The sequence below is a fragment of the Aythya fuligula genome, chromosome 16 (assembly GCF_009819795.1).
Source record: "Aythya fuligula isolate bAytFul2 chromosome 16, bAytFul2.pri, whole genome shotgun sequence".
Classification (NCBI taxonomy): Eukaryota; Metazoa; Chordata; class Aves; order Anseriformes; family Anatidae; genus Aythya; species Aythya fuligula.
In genome coordinates this window covers 7,370,559-7,390,983 of record NC_045574.1, presented here as the reverse complement: position 1 = coordinate 7,390,983, position 20,425 = coordinate 7,370,559, and the positions used below count along the sequence as shown (strand labels likewise).

At 52.7% G+C, this 20,425-nt stretch overlaps 1 protein-coding gene across 4 annotated transcripts in view; it reads left to right on the top strand.

Annotated features, from left to right (window-relative positions):
* The window catches only part of DLGAP4 (DLG associated protein 4), a 128,760-nt gene that overhangs the window by 54,807 nt on the left and 53,528 nt on the right, over nucleotides 1–20,425 (top strand). For 2 of the 4 annotated variants that reach the window (XM_032198215.1, XM_032198219.1), the window contains exons 2-5: nucleotides 1,796–1,889; nucleotides 11,530–12,571; nucleotides 13,921–14,091; nucleotides 18,193–18,410. In XM_032198215.1, the coding sequence (XP_032054106.1) occupies nucleotides 11,621–12,571; nucleotides 13,921–14,091; nucleotides 18,193–18,410 (1,340 nt within the window). In that variant the 5' untranslated portion in view covers nucleotides 1,796–1,889; nucleotides 11,530–11,620. Of the gene's footprint in view, nucleotides 1–1,795; nucleotides 1,890–11,529; nucleotides 12,572–13,193; nucleotides 13,248–13,920; nucleotides 14,092–18,192; nucleotides 18,411–20,425 lie in introns of all 4 variants that reach the window. The other 2 variants (XM_032198217.1, XM_032198218.1) reach the window with 2 other exon arrangements.

The window sequence follows — 20,425 nt, the reverse complement described above, 5'->3', positions numbered from 1 at the left end:
TACTGCCTCAAAGGTAACCCAACTTGTCATGTGGGGAGAGCTGTGAAAGTGCTAGGTGGTGTCAATGCAATTACTGCTGCATGGCCATCTGCAGCAACCAGGCTTGTCATACCTAGTCTTATCACATGCACAGAGTGCTATATTTAGTGATGGGAGCAGTGGCCTGTGAGCAGCAACTTGCAGCCTCATTCACGTCTCTGAGCTCGGAAATGTCTGAACTTGCAATGCGTAATTGTCCCTTGTCTTCAAGAGCTGATGCCTCCACCATGAAGGCCTCCTTGGTTAGGGAAAGCATGTTTGCTGAGGCTGCTGGATAGAGTTTCTGTCTCTAGATTTCACAGCTGAGTACATACTCAGCAGCAAGAAACTCAAAACAAACAAACAAAAAAAAGTGTTTTGGTGTAGACAAAGACAGGCGACTTCTGGGGAAGGACACAATTGCCTTGTCTAAACAAGAGCTGTCTCTTGCTTGGTTCTCCCAGGGCATTTGGTTTTCCTTTAGCCACTTCCTCTGCAGCATTGGAGTTCAATTGGTACAGAACCAGTGGGAAGCAGAAGAGGGCTTGTACCAGACTTAGGAGGGCAGCCTTCTGATCTTTCCAGGCTTTCCATTCTTCTGTCTGTTGGGATATCCATTGAGAGTCTCTAAACACCTCTTGAACACCAAATACTTCTACCTGTGCTGTATCTGTCTGTGTATCTTATCTAGCCTTTCAAGACCCAAGTGGCTCTTTGGTCCAATGAACAGAACTACCAGCAGAGGAAGGCTGACTCCTCAGGCTGTTACTGTGCTGTTCCCATCCCTCGCTTCTCAGCAGTGAAAAGCTGAATGCCCCAGATTGTCCTAGCAGAAAACACACACACGCACACACCCACCTTGGAAATTAATTGACATGAAACCCAAATAATATTTAATCTCGCTAATAAAATAATGCAAGCTGTGCTCTATGTTGTGATGCATAGGCCTTAGAGAACATTAAGAAATGTTATTTTTAACCTGTATTTACTTTTTCTTTTATTTACTTTCCTAACAGGGAGTATTTTTTTCTGTTGGTTGCAGTGTGGTTGATGGTGAGTGACAATAAGGGAAGAACCACAACATTTTAGCTGAAATATAGTAGCACCTAGTGACCAGTTACAATGTGGTCTGCTCAAGCAGAAGTTCAATGAGTACTGATAAATGAAAGGAAGCTGCAGATTTTGGCAGGGGTATAGCTAAACACACCAAAGGTGGCTGGCCACTACAGGGAAGGTGTTTATCCCCAGGACCAACTTACTTCTGTTCCAGACTCTTCTCCCAGGACTCAGAGCAAAGTGAAGAGCCCAAAGGATGAGGCACAGAGGGCTGCAGAACCGTCTCTGCTCAGGACAGTAAGATCCTGGCATGGCTAAGAAACAAAGACAGAGCCATGGGCAGCAAGGGGAGTCCTTGAGGGATTATTTCAAGACAGAGAAACAAGGGAAGGAAAGTCAAAGAGCACCATCCCCCAGCCCTGTGCCCCCAGGCTTGCACAGTTTCCTCCCCACCCAGCTGGTTTCCAGTCCATCCTTTCACTCCATGTGTGATGCAGAGGAACATGGGACTCACTTCCACATCTTCCCACCACAGGCATCACCTTTGCCTTTCTGTGTAGGATGCTTTATAGCATTTTCTTTGTGCCTTTGCTGAAACTTAATGAAGACAACCTGTGTATCAATCAGAGTTGCAGCAATTTTACATCTGGGACATTTGGCAGGGAAGCACTGTTGTGCTCTGTGACCTGAGGACATTTTCCCTTTTCTCTTTGCCTGACAGGTCTTCATGAGGGACAACTCTGGAGCCCAGAGAGGAACACGGTGCACAGGATGCTGAATCTGGCCTAGTCCTGAAACCCAGCAAGCTGTGAGAGGTACGGCATGGCCCAGGGCTGGCTGCGGGGCTCCTCAGAAATGGTTGGGAAGGAGGGGGGGTAGCTCTGTGCATGTGATTTAAGAAGCGGTGGTGGGGAGGGAGAAGGAGGCTGGGGAAGGGAAGCTGAAGAGGGCGTTTCAGTAACAACCCTCCCTCCATCTAGTAGTGAATCCTGCAACACACCCATCGCCAGTTATGAAAGTTATGAAATCTAATATTGATTGCTATAGTAACATCACGCCTCCACGCTGACCTAGTTTGAGACAAAGGAAGTACTCCCGCAGCTTTGAGCATGCAGGATGCTGCAGATGAGTTTCAGTGTGTTCTCTGGGAAGAATGGCAGACGGAGCTGCTGAGTTTTCCACCTGCTCCCCCTTGCCCCAGGACCCTCAGGCACCATGAGCTGCTTTGTCTCGGGCACGGAGCAAACCCAGTGCCAGGGAGCATCTCCATCCTGCCTCCCTCATGCAGGCATTAGGGCCCACCTAGCTTCATCCAGGCATTCAGGTAGCAGGAACGTCTGCCCTGGAACCAAGCAACGTCCTTGCAAGCTGCAGAGATCCAGTGGTACAGCAATAACAGCCAGTGCCATTCAGAGCACCCTGTTACTGTGTCACAAATTTTCACTGCAAGCATAGAAAGCCTCCATCCCCAGGAGCAGCAGCATACTCTGTAAGGTAAAAAGCAGATGTGTAAACTGCTCTTCATCCTCTGCCTGCTCCATGGAGGGCTTTGCAAACACACACACACACCTCTAGGCCTCTTGAACAGCACTGAACAGAAAAAAATCATTTTTTTTTTCCCAAGCTGTCTTATTAGCTGCTCTTCCAGAGAAGCCACAACATGCACCACCATGTGCCCAGGGTGCCTTGTAAGAGAGGACATACATGTACCTGCAGCTAGGCTTCAAACCACAATGACCCTCACTGACTTCCTTGGTCCTTCTGCTCCATCTCATCAGCTCTCCTGCCTTCTTCCTAAAAACTCTCCCTTTCTTATCTTATTCGCCCTACTTAGTGTTTTGCATCTCCTTCTTCAGAGCAGATCCCATCTCCTGGAGAATTTTGAGAAACTTCTATTTAGGGACAGTCAAATAGGTTGTAAAGTTTCTGGGTTTTTGTTCCCTTGAGAGTTGATTATATTACCAGTGACATTTGCATGAAAATAAGTTCTCTCTCTCTGGGGCTCATCTGCTCCTCCAGATTAGTCAACATCTGAAGTCAAAATTCTTTGTCATATTGCAGTTACTGATTTTCACTGAAATTGGTTGTGCTGATACCAAAAAAAAAAAAAAAAAATGTTTCTAGCATACAAGGAAAAAAGTTATGTTCTGTCTGTTTTGGGTGTTTTGGGATGTCTCCAGCCACATCCTGTCCCTCCCCATCACCACAGTGGGCATCAGTCAGTCCCAGAAGACCCTTCCCTTTGCCCAGAGAACAAGAAGGATATGGCAGCTCCCAGGGCTGCTGGAGCACACTGTTTATCTACCACGAGACCCTGGGAGCTGTATGCAGATTCTTTTTTTACATGGACACAAAATACTCATTCCAGTGTGAAGTCGGATGTGAGTCGGTCCCTCCAGTGGTGATACGGGACTCAGTAGTTTTGAGAGGTCAGTGCTGCATGCTTTTTTTGGTCTCAAACACCACCATAGCCATGCTGGGATTAGCTTCATCTATCTGTAGCTGCCTGGAAGGTGGATGAGTAGATGGGCTGGGTAAGCCCAGCGGGACACCTTCAAGTGGTGGGACAGACTGGCCCTTCTAAAGCAGGTAACCCACCTTCCAAGGAGGTATCTCAGGCAGATGGGCCAAATCACTTGCAGGAACCCCCTGTCCTGCTCCCGTGCTGTACAGAGTGAGGGGGAAGGGTGGGCGAGCCTCAGCTCCTGGTGATGCTGTCACACATCTCAGTGTGACGTTAGCCCTGGGGGGGCTCCCTGGGGGACCCTGGCTTAAGCTCTCAGTAGTGGTCCACAGCATGCAGCACTTCTTGGCCCTCAGTCCACTGGAAGGAAGCTCCCTGGCAGCACTGGCAGACTGCCACGGGAGGAACAAGAGGTAGAAGGAGCCTGGAGGAAGGTCTGATGTATAATGAATAGCACTAAGCAGAAACTGGTTATTTTTATCCCCTGCGATTAGATTCTGAACTCTTTGAATCATCATTAATGCAACGCCCTGGAAGCTGGCGGCCCCCCTCGCTGAATGCCACATGAAGTGTTCCTGCTAATTCAGGGAACATTTGAAATCATGCGTGTAGGCAGACCAACGTCACCCACACCACAGTATACAATTTTAAGCTTCTTGAGGTAGGGTGTGAGGAGTCATTTTTCTTGTGCAGGTTGCAAATCATTTATTCCGTATCTAGCTAGTTATTAGCATGCTGCTAGGTTGCTATATATAAAAGCCACCCATGTGTTTGCAGCCAGCTTGGATGGCTGGGCCAAGGTTTACGTGGGCGGTGATGGTACACGGAGCCCTGGCAGAGCTGATCAGCAGAGGGCACAACTAGTCGACTCCCAAGGGTGTCTGCAGCCCCATCAGGGTTGGGGCTGGTCCCTGTGGAGGGCTTACGTCCTGAGTAGCCTCGTGTTATGGGCTGCCAGCACCTGAATGGCCTCCTGGCCCTTCATGGACAGCCCTGCCTCAGGATATGTCCGTCCCCAAACACTCCTGCTCAGGCAAACCCTTCTTCGAAGGTTGTGATCTCAAGAGGTCTCTTCTACAGATGAGCCCATGATTTTTATCTGTATGCCAGCCAAGAAGGCGCTCTGACTTCTCACTGGCACCACTTGGGCCAAAGGCTGGTGTCTGGTGCATTGATTTTGTGGTACGTTATGTTTTAATAGGGGATATGTCAGAGGTTAGGATGAGAGAGCTGAGCTGTCCCAGGAGATATCCACCATAATAAGGTCCTCCTTCTGCTTAGCAAGGACAGAAGCCCCTGGGCTGGCATGTGGGTGGAGGCACAGCTTTGGTGTTTCCACAGGGAGCAGACTTAGAAGCTGGTGGAAAGCTCTGCTGCTGTAATTCACTATGACTGTGAACTGACCTGGAAGAGAGATGGGAACTGCAGGAAAAGCATGGCTAAGCTGTGAGGGGGAGGCAGAAAAGAGAGGGAAGCAAGGAAGGAGAGGAATTATGCTTTCAGTTGTGATTATGTAGCTCTTCAAGTGCCTCTTCAAGGCACCTCTCAGGCAGGGCAGCCACAGCTGTGTTTGCAGATGAGGGTGGCCAGGGGGAGGACATTAACTTCTTGCATGGAGGATGTGTGCCAAGGGCATGGTAAAAGGGAGGGAGGCAGCACAGAGCCTACACCTACTGCTGGCAGGCAGGAGGTGAAACACGTCCATCCCTGCAGCTCTACAGCTTCTACAGGAGCAGAAGCATCCTCATGCATATTGCAGTCCCTCATGCTGTAGGAGCTGCAGAGGTACAACTGGCCTCCTTCTAGGCTACCTCTAGCCCAAGCCCTGCACATGGGTCTCCACCAGACACACACACAAAATCCGCAGCCCCACAGATGTGTTTGTCCTCATGGTCCACTCCCAACATGCATGCACAAGCAGCAGAAGTCTGTAACTTGCTCATGCAGTTCCTCCAAACAGGCGTTACAAAGTGTTATGCTCCAAACATCCCAGGTAACACACACCATGTTTAGTTTTTAAACACATACATATCTCAACAACCCTGCTCTACTGCAGGGGGCACACTGCAGTATTCACTGTCCACTCTTAAGGTGAGTTTGTAGAATTCAAGTTGGGAATTTGGCCAGCAGGAATCCAAAGACATGAGAAAAATTGTAGTTTCTCCTGGCTTCCCCCTCGAAGTTACAATGCAGGCATGGTGGGAAGTGACAGCTGATGTGCCCAAGCCCCTCACAGTGCAGAGTCCCAGCACAGAAGGGGGTCAGAGCGCAGAGGGGTCTCCCAGACTTTGTTGCTCCACATCTTAGGGCTCAAGCCTGTTCAAAATGGGCAAGTAGCAGCCTCCATGGAGCCTCCAGTAGTCTTCTGGCAGGACAAGCACCTTCTGCTGCCCTCACCATGTTAGGGCAATGCAGGAGGAATTTCTATGGAGAGATGGAAATGAAACTGGCCAGCATCTCCCGGGCAGCCGTCCTCTTGAGGACATAGTGCACGGTCTGGTGGGGGCACCTCCCAAAGGACATGCAGTTAGTCTCCAAGGATGGGAGGGAGAAAAGAGATCTGTTCTCCATGTGGAAAGGGGACAGGACAAGACATCACAGGTTGGAGCTGCCACTAGAGAAATCCTGGCTGGACAGAAGTAACTTCAGAGGGCTTACAGGATTGCACGGAGAGACAGACATCTTGAGAACAGCTCATTGGACTTCTGTCCTGGGTGACGTTTTGAGAGATCTCTCTCACACTTTCTGCCAGGAGTTACAAACCATAATTGCAAGGACTTTTGTCAGAGTAATTCAGAGGCTGCCAGGCTGCTGGGCTGGGTGACTGGGTGGATGGACAGACAGAAGCTGAGCAGGCATGTGAGAGTGAGGACAAGACAGACAGCTGGGAAAACTGTGCCTCACTAGTATATGCACTGCGTTGCAGCTGGCTCCTCTTCTCCATCCAGTTCCTTTTGGATCTCCTGCTCTGTCCAGAGTTCAGGCCAGCCTAATCTCTTTGCTTTTAAAAAGAGACTGAAAAGCAAATATTTGCACTCAGTGAAGTATCTCTTACAACAATGGAAGATTTTCAGCTCACAATGAAGACATGATTCAGTCTTCCTGGAGTGGAGTGAACCATCTCCCAACAGCTTCAGCAGACTCTGGACCATCCCCATCTCCCACACAGCATGCAGCAGCTGTGGGCCCTACAGGAGGGAGAGGTTGGCAGCTCCCTGCCAGGGGAGGAGAGGACTCCCTGCTAAGCAGGAAGCTTCTTCAGGCAAAGCTATCATCTGCCTTGTTTGAGATCTCATATGCTATTCAGTCTTGGGAGCTGCAGATGTATTTTGCAGGATGTGCTGCTGCAGGTGATTCAGGCCTGAGCCTGCAAGCAGCAGCCCCCGTGCTGCTGTTGTAAACTGTGCCCAAGAGGACGATGACTCCAGCTGGGGTTTGGAATGGCTTGGGGCATATAAAACTGCCATAAATCAGCTCAGGTCATTTGCTGCACCTCAGGGACCTCCAAGCATCAGCAGAGCTAGTGGGAAGAGGGACCCAGAGAATGGAGTCAAGCTGTGACAGGGGAAGTTCAGGCTGGATATCAGGAAAAGGTTCTTTGCCAAGAGAGTGGTTGCACACTGGGACAGTCTGCCCAGGGATGTAGTCACAGCACCAAGCCTGAGAGTTCAAGAAACATTTGGACTATGCTCTTGGTCATATGGTCTGAATTTCTGGGTAGACCTGTGTGGAGCCAGGAGTTGGACTCAATGATCCTTGTGGGTCCTTTCCAGCTCAGGATATTCTGTGATTCTATGAGAACCCAGGCTGAGGGGAAGGAAGGTGAAGGGGCCACACAGCAAAAGCTGCCCCTTCTCCTGGGCTCAGGGATGCATCCACTCCATGCTCTGGCAAACCCCTGCTATGAGCATCTCCTAAACAGGGCTCTCCCCTGCTAGGCTGTGGCTTGGCATGGGGGTGAAATGGCAGGGCACCGGACAGCTGACAGGGGACACCACTCTTGCCAGATCTAATTCTAAATGGCCCTTGGCCTTCCTTGTCACATCCCTGCATACTCTGACAGTGTCCCCACATTCCTTCCTCTTGCTCAATTTGTGAGCTTCAGAGTCATGGATTTGGGAGATTTATTGTCAAAATGCCAAGATATTTCATCTCTCCAAACTAAAAAAATAAATAAAAGTGTGGAAGAGGCTTGGTTTTGTTCCTTCCCCAACACCATCTCTTGAGAAACTGCCAAGGGATGCAGAAGGAACTGTAATGAAAAGAGTTTAATTAATCATAAAGAGAAACCAGCTCACAGAGGATGCAACAGCCACCGTGAGGTGGGTGCCAGCAGCTGGAAAGCCGTGACCACCCCACCAGCCCCACCAGCCTTGACCCACATATGCCCAGCATTGAGGCTGCATCCCACATAGCAGCTGGCAATCAAGTGAGGGGATGCCCACAGCAAGCAGGACAGGATCAGGACTGGTTGGCATCCTTGCAGGAGGCCAAAGGAGGGAAAGGGAATTATAAATTCTGCCATACAGAAGCAAGTGTTCACCCTTGGCAAGAGTACAGCAGCCTGGGAGAGAGCGTGCCCCCTTTCCTCCCCTGCTCCATGCCCACCCACCTCCTTTCCCCTTCTGCTTCCATCCTCCCAGCCCCTTGCACAAACTTCACTTTTCCTCCCTGCCCACTTGTTCCAATAGCCCCTCAGTCTTACCTCCCCACCCCTCTGCTTCTTGAGCCTTCCCCAAGCCAGGCCAGACCCTGGCCCCACTTTTTTTTCCCTTACAAGTCAGGCTTTCATTTTATTTCATTTATTTTCATGTATTTTATTTAATTTCATTTCTCTATTTATTTTTAATCCTAGGGGCATTTTTACTTTATTTGTGGCCCAGTGCCCAGGGAATACTAAAGCAGTGATGCTGATGTGCTTTACGCAGACACCGGGCTGAAGTCTTTCTCAAGATTCCCTGGGAGATTTCTTCTTCAAATATTGACTACCCTTTGTAGGAAAAGTCGTATTTATTATCAATATCCAGGGACATCCCATTATAATCAAATCGGCAGCTGTGTTGTCTCCTGAGGGAGTGTCTGACTCCCACAGAGTAATGTGGCATGGTAGCCACCAGAGCTGGGATGTCCACGTGTGGCTGTGCCAGAGTGAAAAACCTTGCCAGGAGTCTGGACCCGCGGAACAGAAGAAAGGAAAAAAGAAGAGAGAGAGGCCATAGTGGGTAGAACTAAGCTCGGGCAGGTCTTGCTGGCATTCCAGGAGGATTTGGGCTCCCTGCTGCCTGCAGGGCTTCCCCTCCAAGTCAGGCAGTGTCCATTCACGGCCAACTGAAATTTTTCTAAATTTTCTAAATTTGGCAGCTGGCTTTGGCTAGAGCCAGCTATACCTTGTCCTTCTCTTCTGTCCAGAGACCAAATGCGTGGCTTCTCAGAAACAGTGAGCGTTTCCTCTGGGAACATCTCCCATGGCTTTGTCACATCCTGTTTGTCACTGCACTGATGCCAGCTTGCACAAAGTGGGAGCTGGGCTACCTGGCACATGAGTGTCTCTTGTAGGGCACTCCTCCAGACAGCCCCTCTGCTGCTCCACTGGCTCACTGTGATGTCCCATGGGCGAGGGACTCCTGAGAGGCTGCTGCACCCAGCTGCCAAGGAGCACAACAGGGAAGAAAGAGGATGGTCCCCAAAGATGGCCCGCGAGCAGCAGGACACCAACTGAGGCTGATGTTTCATGTTGTGCTTTGGTGAGAAGGATGGGTTTGGTGTCAAAGTTCCCCTAGGTCAGCCCAGGATAACAGCCATGTCCTCAAACCCAAGGCACATGGCCACCAAATCCCCTGGGGACACAAGTAGTGCAGGCCACAAGTTCACATTGACCAGCACTGCATTGCCTAGAAGTGGACACTGCTGAATTCCCAGTGAGGGGCTGGCAGGACCCCAAGAAGCAGCATTTACCGAGCCTGTCTGAATTTAAGAAGAGATTGGACTGTGAACTTAGGCACATGGTCTGAACTTTTGGGTAGACCTGTGCGGTGTCAAGAGTTGGACTTGATGATCCTTAAGGGTCCCTTCCAACTCAGGATATTCTATGATTCTATGATTTGTGGGACAAAGGATGGTGGTCTCCACATCAGAGCAGAGCCCAGGCTGCTGTCCACAAACCACTGCTATTTAAAAAGACGCAGCCCTTGCCAGCCCAATGGGAGTGATAGAGTTGGGCAGACTTTTCAATCATGTTTTCAAATCCAGCATGCTACAGAATACATGACACTTCTTTTTTTTTTCTTTTTTCAAATAATTTTTAAAGCCTCATCTGCTTTTCATCATTAATACATTTTTCTGTGTGAGGAAGGAAAACAAGACTGTCAATTCCTATGATCCGTCAGTGTTTGCTGACTGTTCCCCACACCAGCTCAATCCTAGCTGGGAGGCCAGGTTCCTCCGGGAGACTTGAGCACAGTTTGCAGCTCAAGAGGGAGAAGCCACCACTGTGCTTCTCGCAGGGACACACCATTATCTGACTGGCTTCTTGAGGAATAAGCAAACAATGCTTTTTCCTCCCACAAGCTCCCTGGGGCCTCTGAGGGTCCAAGCATGATTTCCCCTTCCAGGTGCATGTTGAGGAACATTGGCTCAACCTAGGGTTGGCAAATGGCTCATCTGCACAGACCCCCATCATCCCAGCCCCCAGGGCAGCCAGTTCATCTCACCAAGGAAGAGCCATTCAGCTACATTTAGATGTTTTGGCACCCTGGATTTTGCAAAAGTAAGCTAGGATCCCATTTCTCAGAATTTTTACACCCATAATATGCTTCAGTGTTTGCTAGTTATCTTCAAACTGCATTCAGTCGAAAACAAGAAACTAAACTAAAATGTCTAAGGGAATAAGAATTAGCTTATACGCTACATGATTCCAAAGCAGTTTTAAATACAGGAAATCAACTAATTGATTGATCACCTTGGCTTATCCATATGTTCATTGACTCTCTTTAAACTGAAAGTTTAAAAGTTTGTCTTTTCTCACTGTATAAACCAGCACAGATGGGGATTCCTCTGAGTAGAGCAGGACAGTCAGTGCACCTCGGTGCTCCCCTCCCCACACAAATTAGTCTGTCCCCTCCACCACACTGCAGGGATGCCTGTACCTGCTGCATGGCCCATGGAGAACCAGCCTCAGCCCCTTGCTGTGGCAGAGCAAGAGTGGCACAGCTCCCCCAGGAGCAACGCAGCAGGGCAGAAAAGATCAACTGAGCAGCAAACAGCTTCTCAGGTCAGGCTCGGAGTGTTCAAAAACACCTCTGCTCTCATCATAGCTACTGAAACATTTTCCTCTGGGGTAAAACATGCCATAAACACCAGCGCTTGTTGGAGAGGAGACGTTTGACATCATATCACATTAGTGCAGCTGCAAGCAGCACGGAGCAGGACTGCCAGCTCCCTTCAGAAATCCAGTAACCACCGAAACACAAAACACAATGCAGCAGACCGGATGCTCAGCTCCTAGCTTCCCTTGGCTCAGGCAAGGCCTATGTGCAGTGTTTGACAGCAGATTTTTCTCCAGCCCCTGCAAACCAATGGGACAGGAGCAGTGATTTGCTGGCAGTAGCCCTGCTATCTTTTGTTATGCTGGCCAGGGAAGAGACTTTATTAAATAAACATGTGCAGAGACCAGAAAAATAGCAGCAGCATTATTTAAGCTGGCTCTTTATGTGGATGAGCCCTGGGACCCACAAGCACTCAAAATGCAACTAAAAAGAAATAATCCTTCCTGTGCTCCAATTCTGTACCCTGTTCTCTCCAGTCCCTGGTTCTCATGCCCCTTCTCCTTCCCTCCTGCTGTGTGATCTCTCTCCTATCCTGCTTCTCTCCTTCATCCCTTAACCTTGAGGCATTTTCTTTTAGAGCTGGTACAGCCCTGGTAAGGTTGCCACAGTGAGCAGTGGGCTGCAGAGCTTCTCAGCACCCTCTGAGCATCTCTCTTCTTCCTCCAGGTGCAGAGGATTCTGCGGGGAGCAGGGTCAGCACTTGTGCACGGGCTCTGCTGCACCATCCCTGAGCAATGCTCTAGAAAACACTGGGATCATGAAGGGCTTAGGAGATAATAGAAGCCGCCACCTCTCTGATAACCTGGACTCCCCTCAAGACTCTCTTTATGCCCCTCAGGACAGGAACCCTTATCTCCTCAGCCCCACTGACTCCTTCACCATGGACCCCCGGTTCCCAGCCCAGAATACCCTCCATGGAGACTGTCTCCTTCCACTCAACAACCAGATCTCCAACAGCAGCACTTTCCCCCGCATCCATTACAACTCCCACTTTGAGGTCCCAGATGAGAACCCTTTTCCGAGCCATGCCCAAGCCACTAAAATCAACCGCCTGCCTGCAAACCTCCTCGACCAGTTTGAGAAGCAGTTGCCCATCCACAGAGATGGCTTCAGCACCCTCCAGTTTCAGAGGAGCGATGCAAAACACCGGAGTGAAAGCCCCGGGCGGATCCGGCACCTTGTCCACTCTGTCCAGAAACTGTTTGCCAAGTCCCAGTCTCTGGAGGGCCCCACCAAAGGCAATGTGAATGGCAAGAAAGGGGCTGATGACCCCAAGCAAAACCGGAGGAGCAAGAGCAAAGACCGAGCGAAGACATCTGAGCCCAAGCGCAGGACCAGATCCAACATATCAGGCTGGTGGAGCTCAGATGACAACTTAGACAGTGACACCTGCAGCTATCGCAACCCCATGGGCCTCATGACACTGGGCCGGCAGCCGGACCACAGCCAGCCTAAGTATTTCATGCATGCTTACAACACCATCAGCGAGCACATGCTGAAATCCTCCAAGAGCAATAATGACCTCAAGGTCACCCCTTGCACCAATATCCCCATCAACAACGACTCCAACTACATTAAGAGGGGCTCCTGGTCCACGCTGACACTCAGCCATGCCCGGGAAGTGTGCCAGAAGGCCTCAGCCACGATTGACAAAGCCTTGCTGAAATCCAAGTCCTGCCATCAAGACTTGGCCTACCACTACCTGCAGGTGGGTGCAGCGGCGGGTTATGGCATGCTCCATGAGGGGACAGTGCAGGAGAGCAGGGGACACCCTCTCAGTGGGCGCCCTATTGCCTGGCAGAACTTATCAAACAATTCCAGATGTTTCAGCGGCCACTTCAGGTCGCATTGCCAGGAGAGGGCTAGGGGGACATGGAAAGGGTAAAGTCACCCAGGTCCCAGCTATGCCCAGGGACAGCCCACCACATCTTCCGTGGGGACACGGCGCTGTCAGGGTCGGGCTGCTCCAGGCTTCCACCAGCCCCTGTGCTGGGCCACAGCAGTGTGGTCAGGAGATGTAGTGCCCACAACACGGGTGACCTGCCAGCCCCCTGCTCCCCACCCCGCAGCAGCCTCAGTGCCCTCTGCTGTGACCCCAGTTTGCCAGGAGACCCCCTCACACCACGCGTGCCCTGCTGCCCACTCAGACCCTGCAGCCATCGTGGCCGGGGCAAGCCCAATGCTCGGGCAACTGCTTCTGTGGGATGCCCAGACAGCCAGGCACACCGAGGGGCCACTGCACTGCATGGCCTCCAGCCAAGCATTGCCACCATCCCATGACGGTTTCCAGTAATAACTGATGTTAACCCCTTATATCCATGTGTCGCAAGGACGTGCCAGCGTGCCCCATCAGTCCCGCTCCACAGAGTTTCCCTGGAGTGCTGGTAGGACCTGCAGCGCAGCGGGGCTCAGCTCCCTTTGCTGCTTACCCCAGGGCTGTGGGGTGAAGAGGGCAGCGCCAGCCACCCAGCTTGCATGGCAGGGCCTGCATGGCTAACGCTGGGGGTCACAGGAGCCCCATGGTCACTGGGTGGTCCAAAAAACTGCACCTGAAGAACCCAGGCCTGGGAGATAGGAATGAAGATAAACAAGCCAGGCCTGGATGGGGGAAGGCAGGGGACAGGATGATTGAATGGGCTACCTAATGTCAATCTCCAGCATACTTTTCTAATGCAAAGGTGTCATCAGCTCCCCTGGCTGTGGCCAGCAGGCTTAGGGGCTTTAAAGAGCCGTGAATTATTGAAGCACATACTGCTTCTGATATCTTGCTGGGCACTGCTGCACATCAAATTGTGGCGGGAGTTATTGCATCGGGTATGTTGTCAGAGACATGTCCTCGGCCTGGTTTCTTTTTCTTTGCTCCCTCCTTTCACTGAGGAGTTTAAAAAGCCGCAGACCCCTTCTGTGTGAGCCCTGCACAGGTGGCCCCAGGTGCCAAGACCCCGCAGCCCTTGCCCAGTGCTCACTCACTCCCCAGGCTCTGGCCAGGCCCAGGTATGAGAGACCACCCTGATGGTTTGTTCCCCACCCATGTAATGAGCCTCCGTTTCTTGACAGCCTGACGGAGGGCTGTGGGCACAGCTGGGTGGCGTGAGTCCAGCCAGCAGCTGGGCAGCCCCACCGCTCGGCTGGGAGGACACGGGTGCTGCCCCGCTGCCACCGAGCGAGCCCCCGCGGAGGTGGGACCAGCCCCTCAGCCCCGGGCCAACCGACGCAGGCAGCGGCCAGGTAGGGATCTTGCTTTGAGGGGAAGATTTGCCCAGCTCCCTCCACTCCCTGACCCTCCTGGGGCTATTGGATGAGGCCGGCAGCCCCCCACCACAACTCTGGGTAGGGCACAGAGCCAGCACCGTGGGCACTGAGTCCAGGAGACACGATGCACATAACGTACCCCTGCCCCCAAAAGCCAATAGAACATGGGTGCTCATGGCCAGCCCAGGCCAGCCTGCATCCAGCCCTTAGCTTAAGAAGGGACCTAAGGCAGAGGTGGAGAAGTCACCTCCGATGTGGGAAATGTCCCTCCAGAGTAGCACAGGCCCTCTGCCAGCACCCGCTCCTGCAGTGCCTCTGCCTTCTTGCAGAGTCCGGTGTGTGGGGCCCGGCCCCAAGGTGCAGAAATGCCATTTTGAGCCAAGGGAGGGCAGGAGAAGCAAAATGGGGACGGGTCCCCCAGTCTCCAGGCTGGAGTAAGACCCTAAGGCTTTTCACCTCTCCTGCTCCATTCGCAAGCCCTGGGAAGGCTCCAGACTCATCAGAGACTATTGGGGCTCTCATTATATCTTCAGGCCCATTCCCAGAACCAGTCGGTCACTGGAGCTGAGAGCAGCTGATCACCCAGCTCCGCTCAGGTGCAGCCCTGTCCCTCAGTTTGGGGCTTTCTCTGGAGCAGCCCTCAGGGCAATGGCCTGGAAGAAAGTCTGGAGCACAGCTCCCAAGAGATGGAGGCCGAGCTTCCCCATCCCCATGTCTTCCCCTCCTGGTGGGCCCCACGCACGGCCAGCAGCCAGGCAGCCTGTGCCCAAGGGGATCGCTGGAGCAAGAGATACCCTGGGCCGGCAGAGATCAGGAGCAGGCAGGGCCCAGCAGCCTCTGCCCCACAGGCACTCAGGCCCCCATCTGGGCAGTGCTGTCCATTTTGGGCAGCCCACCCTATTTACACACAGTGTGTGCAAGGGAGGGACACCTCCATGCTGCCCAGGCACCACAGCATCCTTCAGAATTTTCAGGGGACGCTGTGGTTCAGCCTAGCTCATGCCCTGGGTGTTTCTCTCTCATAACCATCTCCCAAAATAAGCAGTGAGACAGTTGGGGTTGTGGCTGTTCTGGGCTGTGGGGAGGCGGATGTAGGGCCCCAGCTCCAGCGACACAGCCCCCTGCCTCCCTGTGCTCCTGGGGTACAGGGTCACACCACTGTCCATTAGCTTGGAGCTTCATTCAGGTTAGCCTCCCTGACCACACCAAAGCTTCCTCACCACCCCAGAAGCACCAAACACGAATTCATAAGCCAGGGAAAGCAGCCTATTAAGTGTCAGACATGCTGCTGATTGCTCCCATGGAGCAGAAAACCCAGCCCTGGTCCTTCCCAGAGCCCCCCTGCCAAAAGGCCAAGTCAGGCACATAGGCAGCCTGGGCTCCAGCTTTCTTTCTTGGGGACACACCTGAGACCACAAGGAACCCTCAGGACACCACAAGGGATCAGCTCTGGAGGGAGCGGCAGTGTGCCCCCATCAAGCTCATTCTGACATTGCAGCCTGGCTGCATGGCACAGGCATCCCTGTGTGCTGAGTCCAGCTCCGTGGGTGCCTCAGCGGGTATGCTCATGTGTGCTGCATGTCCGCATGTGCCAGGCTGGGCTGCATGTTGGAGCTGTCACATACGCAAACTGGAACCCTGCTTGCTCTGCAAGTCTCTCTGCCCCGTGCCCTCAGACGTGATGTGAACAGCAGGGCTCTTCTGTCCCTGCCAGTGCCCAGGAGGTGAATTTTCCCTTTCACTGCTCCCTCACTTCTGGTAATGCTCCGTTTGTTTCAGTGACTGGGGAATGCTCCATACTTAAGGAGGGGAGAAACCCCCATGTGGCCCCTTCTTTCCTGTCCCTTCTGTGCTTAGCTCATGATAACAGGATCAGAAGAGCAGTATTGCACAGAATGGTGCCAGTGGAGCCCAGCTCCAAGGGACAGTTGAGTGCCTGTGCCAAGGGACACCATGCAGCACCAAGACCAGGCAGAGAGGAATCTGCATCCCAAGCCCTGGCAGATCCTCTGCTGTCTACTTCTCCCCAGTGCAGCCCCCTGGGCAGGGTGGATCCTGAGCTTTCTGTGGCCACTGGCCACCTGTAAGAGTAGTGGACCTGGGCATCCTCTTGCTACCACTCCTTTCACACACACAAAAAAAAAAACAAAAAAAACAAAAAAAACATGGGTGAGACCAAGCATACATCTGAGAAACAAAGTGCACAAGGACTCCCTACAGCCTATGTGGAGCCTCCTGATCTTCCCTGTTCCAGGCCTACAAGTAACACATTGCAGCTCTCGTTTCATTTTTGTCCTTGTTTTAAAACATGGGCAGTGTTCAGAGCTCAGGGTTCCAGCTTCCACGAGAGATTCTACCAGGGAGGTGCTGCGTCAGTCACTATCAAGGTCTGTCCCTTGATAATAGGAGATGCTCTGGGTTCTTCATCCCCTATTTCAGAGTCTGTTGGACAGGCTCTTCTGGAACCAGCAGGATCCCTCCTGGCTGGCCTCAGGGCCACTCCATGCGGGTGGCTGGCTGGGGCAGCTGTGAACAATGTGGGGAACAGGAACCAAGTGGTGCTTAGCAGCTCTGGCTCATCACAGTTAGCTGCAACTCAGCTCTCTGCATTCCCAAAGCACTATATAAACACTGGCTGATTAGTCCCACAGCCCCCCAGGGAGCTGAGTAAATCCAACAGCTCCATCAGCACAGTAAATGCGGATGCTCTCAACAGCATGAGCTGATGCAGCACATGGCCCTTTGTTGTTCCCCATGGCGCTCTCCAGCCAGCCTGCTTCCCGCAGCAGACTGGGCAGCCTTGGGCTGTCCTGGTCTGTGTGTGTTTGTAAGAGGATATCTCCTCCAGACCCACTTTCTATGGCTTTCCCTCACCATCACCTCTATTTGGTACTGTTGTAGCTACAGTCAGTGCTGCAGGTGATACTGCAGGGTGCTGGACGTCCCAACCAGCCACAGCAGACCCTGTCTCGGGGAATACCCTTGCTGTCCCCAGGCTCGCCTGCCTTCCCACGCTGTTGCACACTGGATATGCAAACACAGCAGGGCAGACTGCTGAAGATGAAATCCCTTGGGAACCATTGCAGCAAATTGTTTCAGTCCTCACCTCAACCCTCACTTCTTGACCATGCTTCCTCGTTCCAAGAACTGGCTGTGGCGCTTCCTGGCTCCTGACAACTCAGGTAGCACAATCTTTCTTCTGGACTGTCCCACACCACGTGTGGCTCCTGTTTTGATCAGTCCTAGGCTGACATCTGACTCTGCTGCTGGCCCAGTGCCTTGGCCATGCCTCCGGTCACCTACATAAACCCTTTGCAGGGCAGACAGGCAATGGTGTTAGTTCCTTGAGATTCTCAGCACTTCAGGCCTCATGGAAAGCATTAGCTTGCCCATCTCTACTGAGAGAATGAAAGATGGTGTTAAATTAATGGCAGAGTTGTCACACTAGTGAAGATAGAAATGCTTTTTTTTGCACAAGTTACTCATCTCTGTGCAGGCACCACTACAAAGTCTATGTAACCAAGCTGCTCTAGGATTTGTGAGGGCCTGGCTTGGCTTTTGAAATGAATTTCAGACACTAGGAGTCCCATTCAACTCAGAAACCTTAGAAGGGGGGCAGGGCTCTGATCCGTAGGTCCTGTCTATGACAGCTCTTACAGACTTTGACCTGAACAATGTGTGCAATTACTTTAATAAGCATGGGCTTTGTGTTAAATGAATGTGTGCCGCTCCTGTCCCAGTGTGCAGTGCAAATCTGGTGAGGCTCTTCCCTCCTTATTATGTCTGATGTTGTGCAGCTTATATCAACTGTGTAAGCATGGTCCAGTGTGAAGTTGGTCTGCAGTGGTCATTGGGTGAATGCGTGTGGGTAGATGCTGAAACGGAGGCAATCAAATGCAAGGCTGCCTGGCTCAAGCTGCCAAGGGAGGGCTGGAAAAGAATTGCATTTCCCATTTCCCCTGTGCTCCATCTGAGGGTCCAAAACTTGGCCTTGCTGCCAATTCCCAAAATCCCCATGGTCCCCTTGGTCCCAGAGATGCTCTCTCACAAATGCTCATGCTCCCCTTACTCTTGCAGGTGCCTCAGGGGGAGTGGAACAACACGCTGTCTCGGGACAAAGACAGTGAGATCCCGTGCCGGCGCATGCGAAGCGGGAGTTACATCAAAGCCATGGGGGATGATGATAGTGAAGACTCAGAAACCAGCCCCAAACCATCCCCGAAAACTGCAGCTCGGAGGCAGAGTTACCTCAAGGCCACCCAACAGTCCCTGAGTGAGCAGAGCACTACCCAAAGGTAACTCTGGGGCTCCCCTAGGAGCTCTGTACGGGTTCCCAGGGACCACCCCAGAAGCAGTCCTTGGGGTTTGGTCATCAACACCCACATGGAAACCCCACATGGGGATCAGAGCCCAGCAGAGCTCCCACACACCAGCTCAACTGGCCATGGGACAGGCTGATGAGGAGACGAGCATGACAGAAGAAGATGTGGCAGGGGACTGAAGAGACCTGGTGACTCCAAATAGCCCTGGTGCTAGGAGTCTGCCCCAGGTCCCTGTCCTCTTGGTGATGGGGGGAATCCTTTGGTGGAGCTGTGTGGGTTTTCTCTGACTAAGGATCTGCTCCTCTAAGAGACTGTGGAGAACCCAACCCAGGGATGCTATTTAGATGCTCAGCCAGCGTGGTTGGGACCATGTGGCACACAGGCCACAGGCTACTGCAACTGTGCCATCTGCTTTGCTCCACAGGTGTCCCAAGGTGTCTGGGACCAGCCAGAGAGTGCCCCCTTCACACACTAGGCTGGGTGGTCCCCTGGAGACAGGAGAGATGAACTAAGAGGCCTGGGACCCAGTGTGGAGGGAGGAAGACTCACAGCATCTTGAGCTAGCCAGCCTGCAGAGCAAGGGGAACACAGCAAACGTGCTGGGCAAGGGGCTAGCTCCCTGTATGGGGTCTGTGTGAACCACCTGAACAGAGGTTGTGCTTCCCAGGACAAAGCACCCAGCGGCTGTGGCAGGCTGTGGGCAGTTCAGATGCTGTAGTCAGCACCAGACATGAGTGGCACAGGAGCAGGAGGAGGCAGGAGCAGCTGCAGGTGAACTGCTCACAGTTCGGCAGATAGAGCCAGAGAAGTGAGGAAAAAGCAGGCAGTGTGGAGACCCCTCACGGTGTCATCAGACTGTGGAGCAGATGCTGTTTTCTGGTGGGAGATGGGGACAAAGCTAACTGCAGGGAGCCCTGGAAATGCCTGCTCTGAATCCATCCCTGCTCCATGGCCTCACACGTACTTAAGGGGAAGCAGAACTGGGTCCAGGGGTCTCTGGTGTAAAATACCCAAGTTGAGACATTTGGGTTCTTCCTGTCTTGGGCTAATTAACCACTCAGGTCACGTCCATCAGAGTGTGAAACTTCACCTGGGCTGCTGGGACCCAGCACCAGGTGAGCCTGGAGCACGGGCACGGCTGCCATCTGCTGACCACCCCCTCGGCTCTGCCCCCACCAGGGAGCCTTCTGGAGCTGTGGCCACTTTTTTTTTTGCAGGGTCTGGCTGCTTCCCCAGCCTGGCATGCCGGTGGGACAGCAGCTAGAGCAGAGCCATGGCCCCATGCCCTGGCATGGCTGTACACCCACCCACGTTGCAGGCCTCAGTCTCCTCAGCCAGGGCTGCTGGGCCTCATCCTGGCGAGGGGGTCATGGACAAAGCCCTGTCATGCTGAGGGGAACAACAAGCTGAACAGATAGCCCAGGGCTTAGAGTGCCAAGGGACCCTTGGTGGGTGGCCAAGCTCCACAGTGAGTCCTCTGGGGGCTGGGTGTCTCCATCACCCCTGGCAGAAGAGGCCCCTCTCCATGCTCATCAGCTCTGGGATGGAGACTCAGGAGGTGCCACCATCCTTCCTGGAGGTCTGCCTGGCCAGGACACTCCCTGCACTCCGTCCTGCTGGGTACAGCCAGACTGACCTCCTGCACACCACAGCCCCCCCAGGTGAGGCAAGAGCTTCACCCCCATGCTGCTCTGCAGGGCCCACAGGTGGTTTAAGAGGCAGACCCTCTGCAGCTCACCCCTCACCATGCCTGTCTGTCCCCTGCTAGATGCCCAGAGCCCCAGCAGTCCGCACAGAGACCACACCAGAGAAGTGCGTGCGTAAAAGATGGCACTAAGCTAATGTGCAGGGCTGCCACACACCTGCCTGGTCTGACAAGGACCTTTCCTCTTCCTCCACATCCCTCCCATCCTCCCGCCTGCCTCCTGGCTGCTGTGCACCCAGCTTTCAGCAGGGACAGTTGCTCTGGTTTTGGCTGTGTCAGGCTC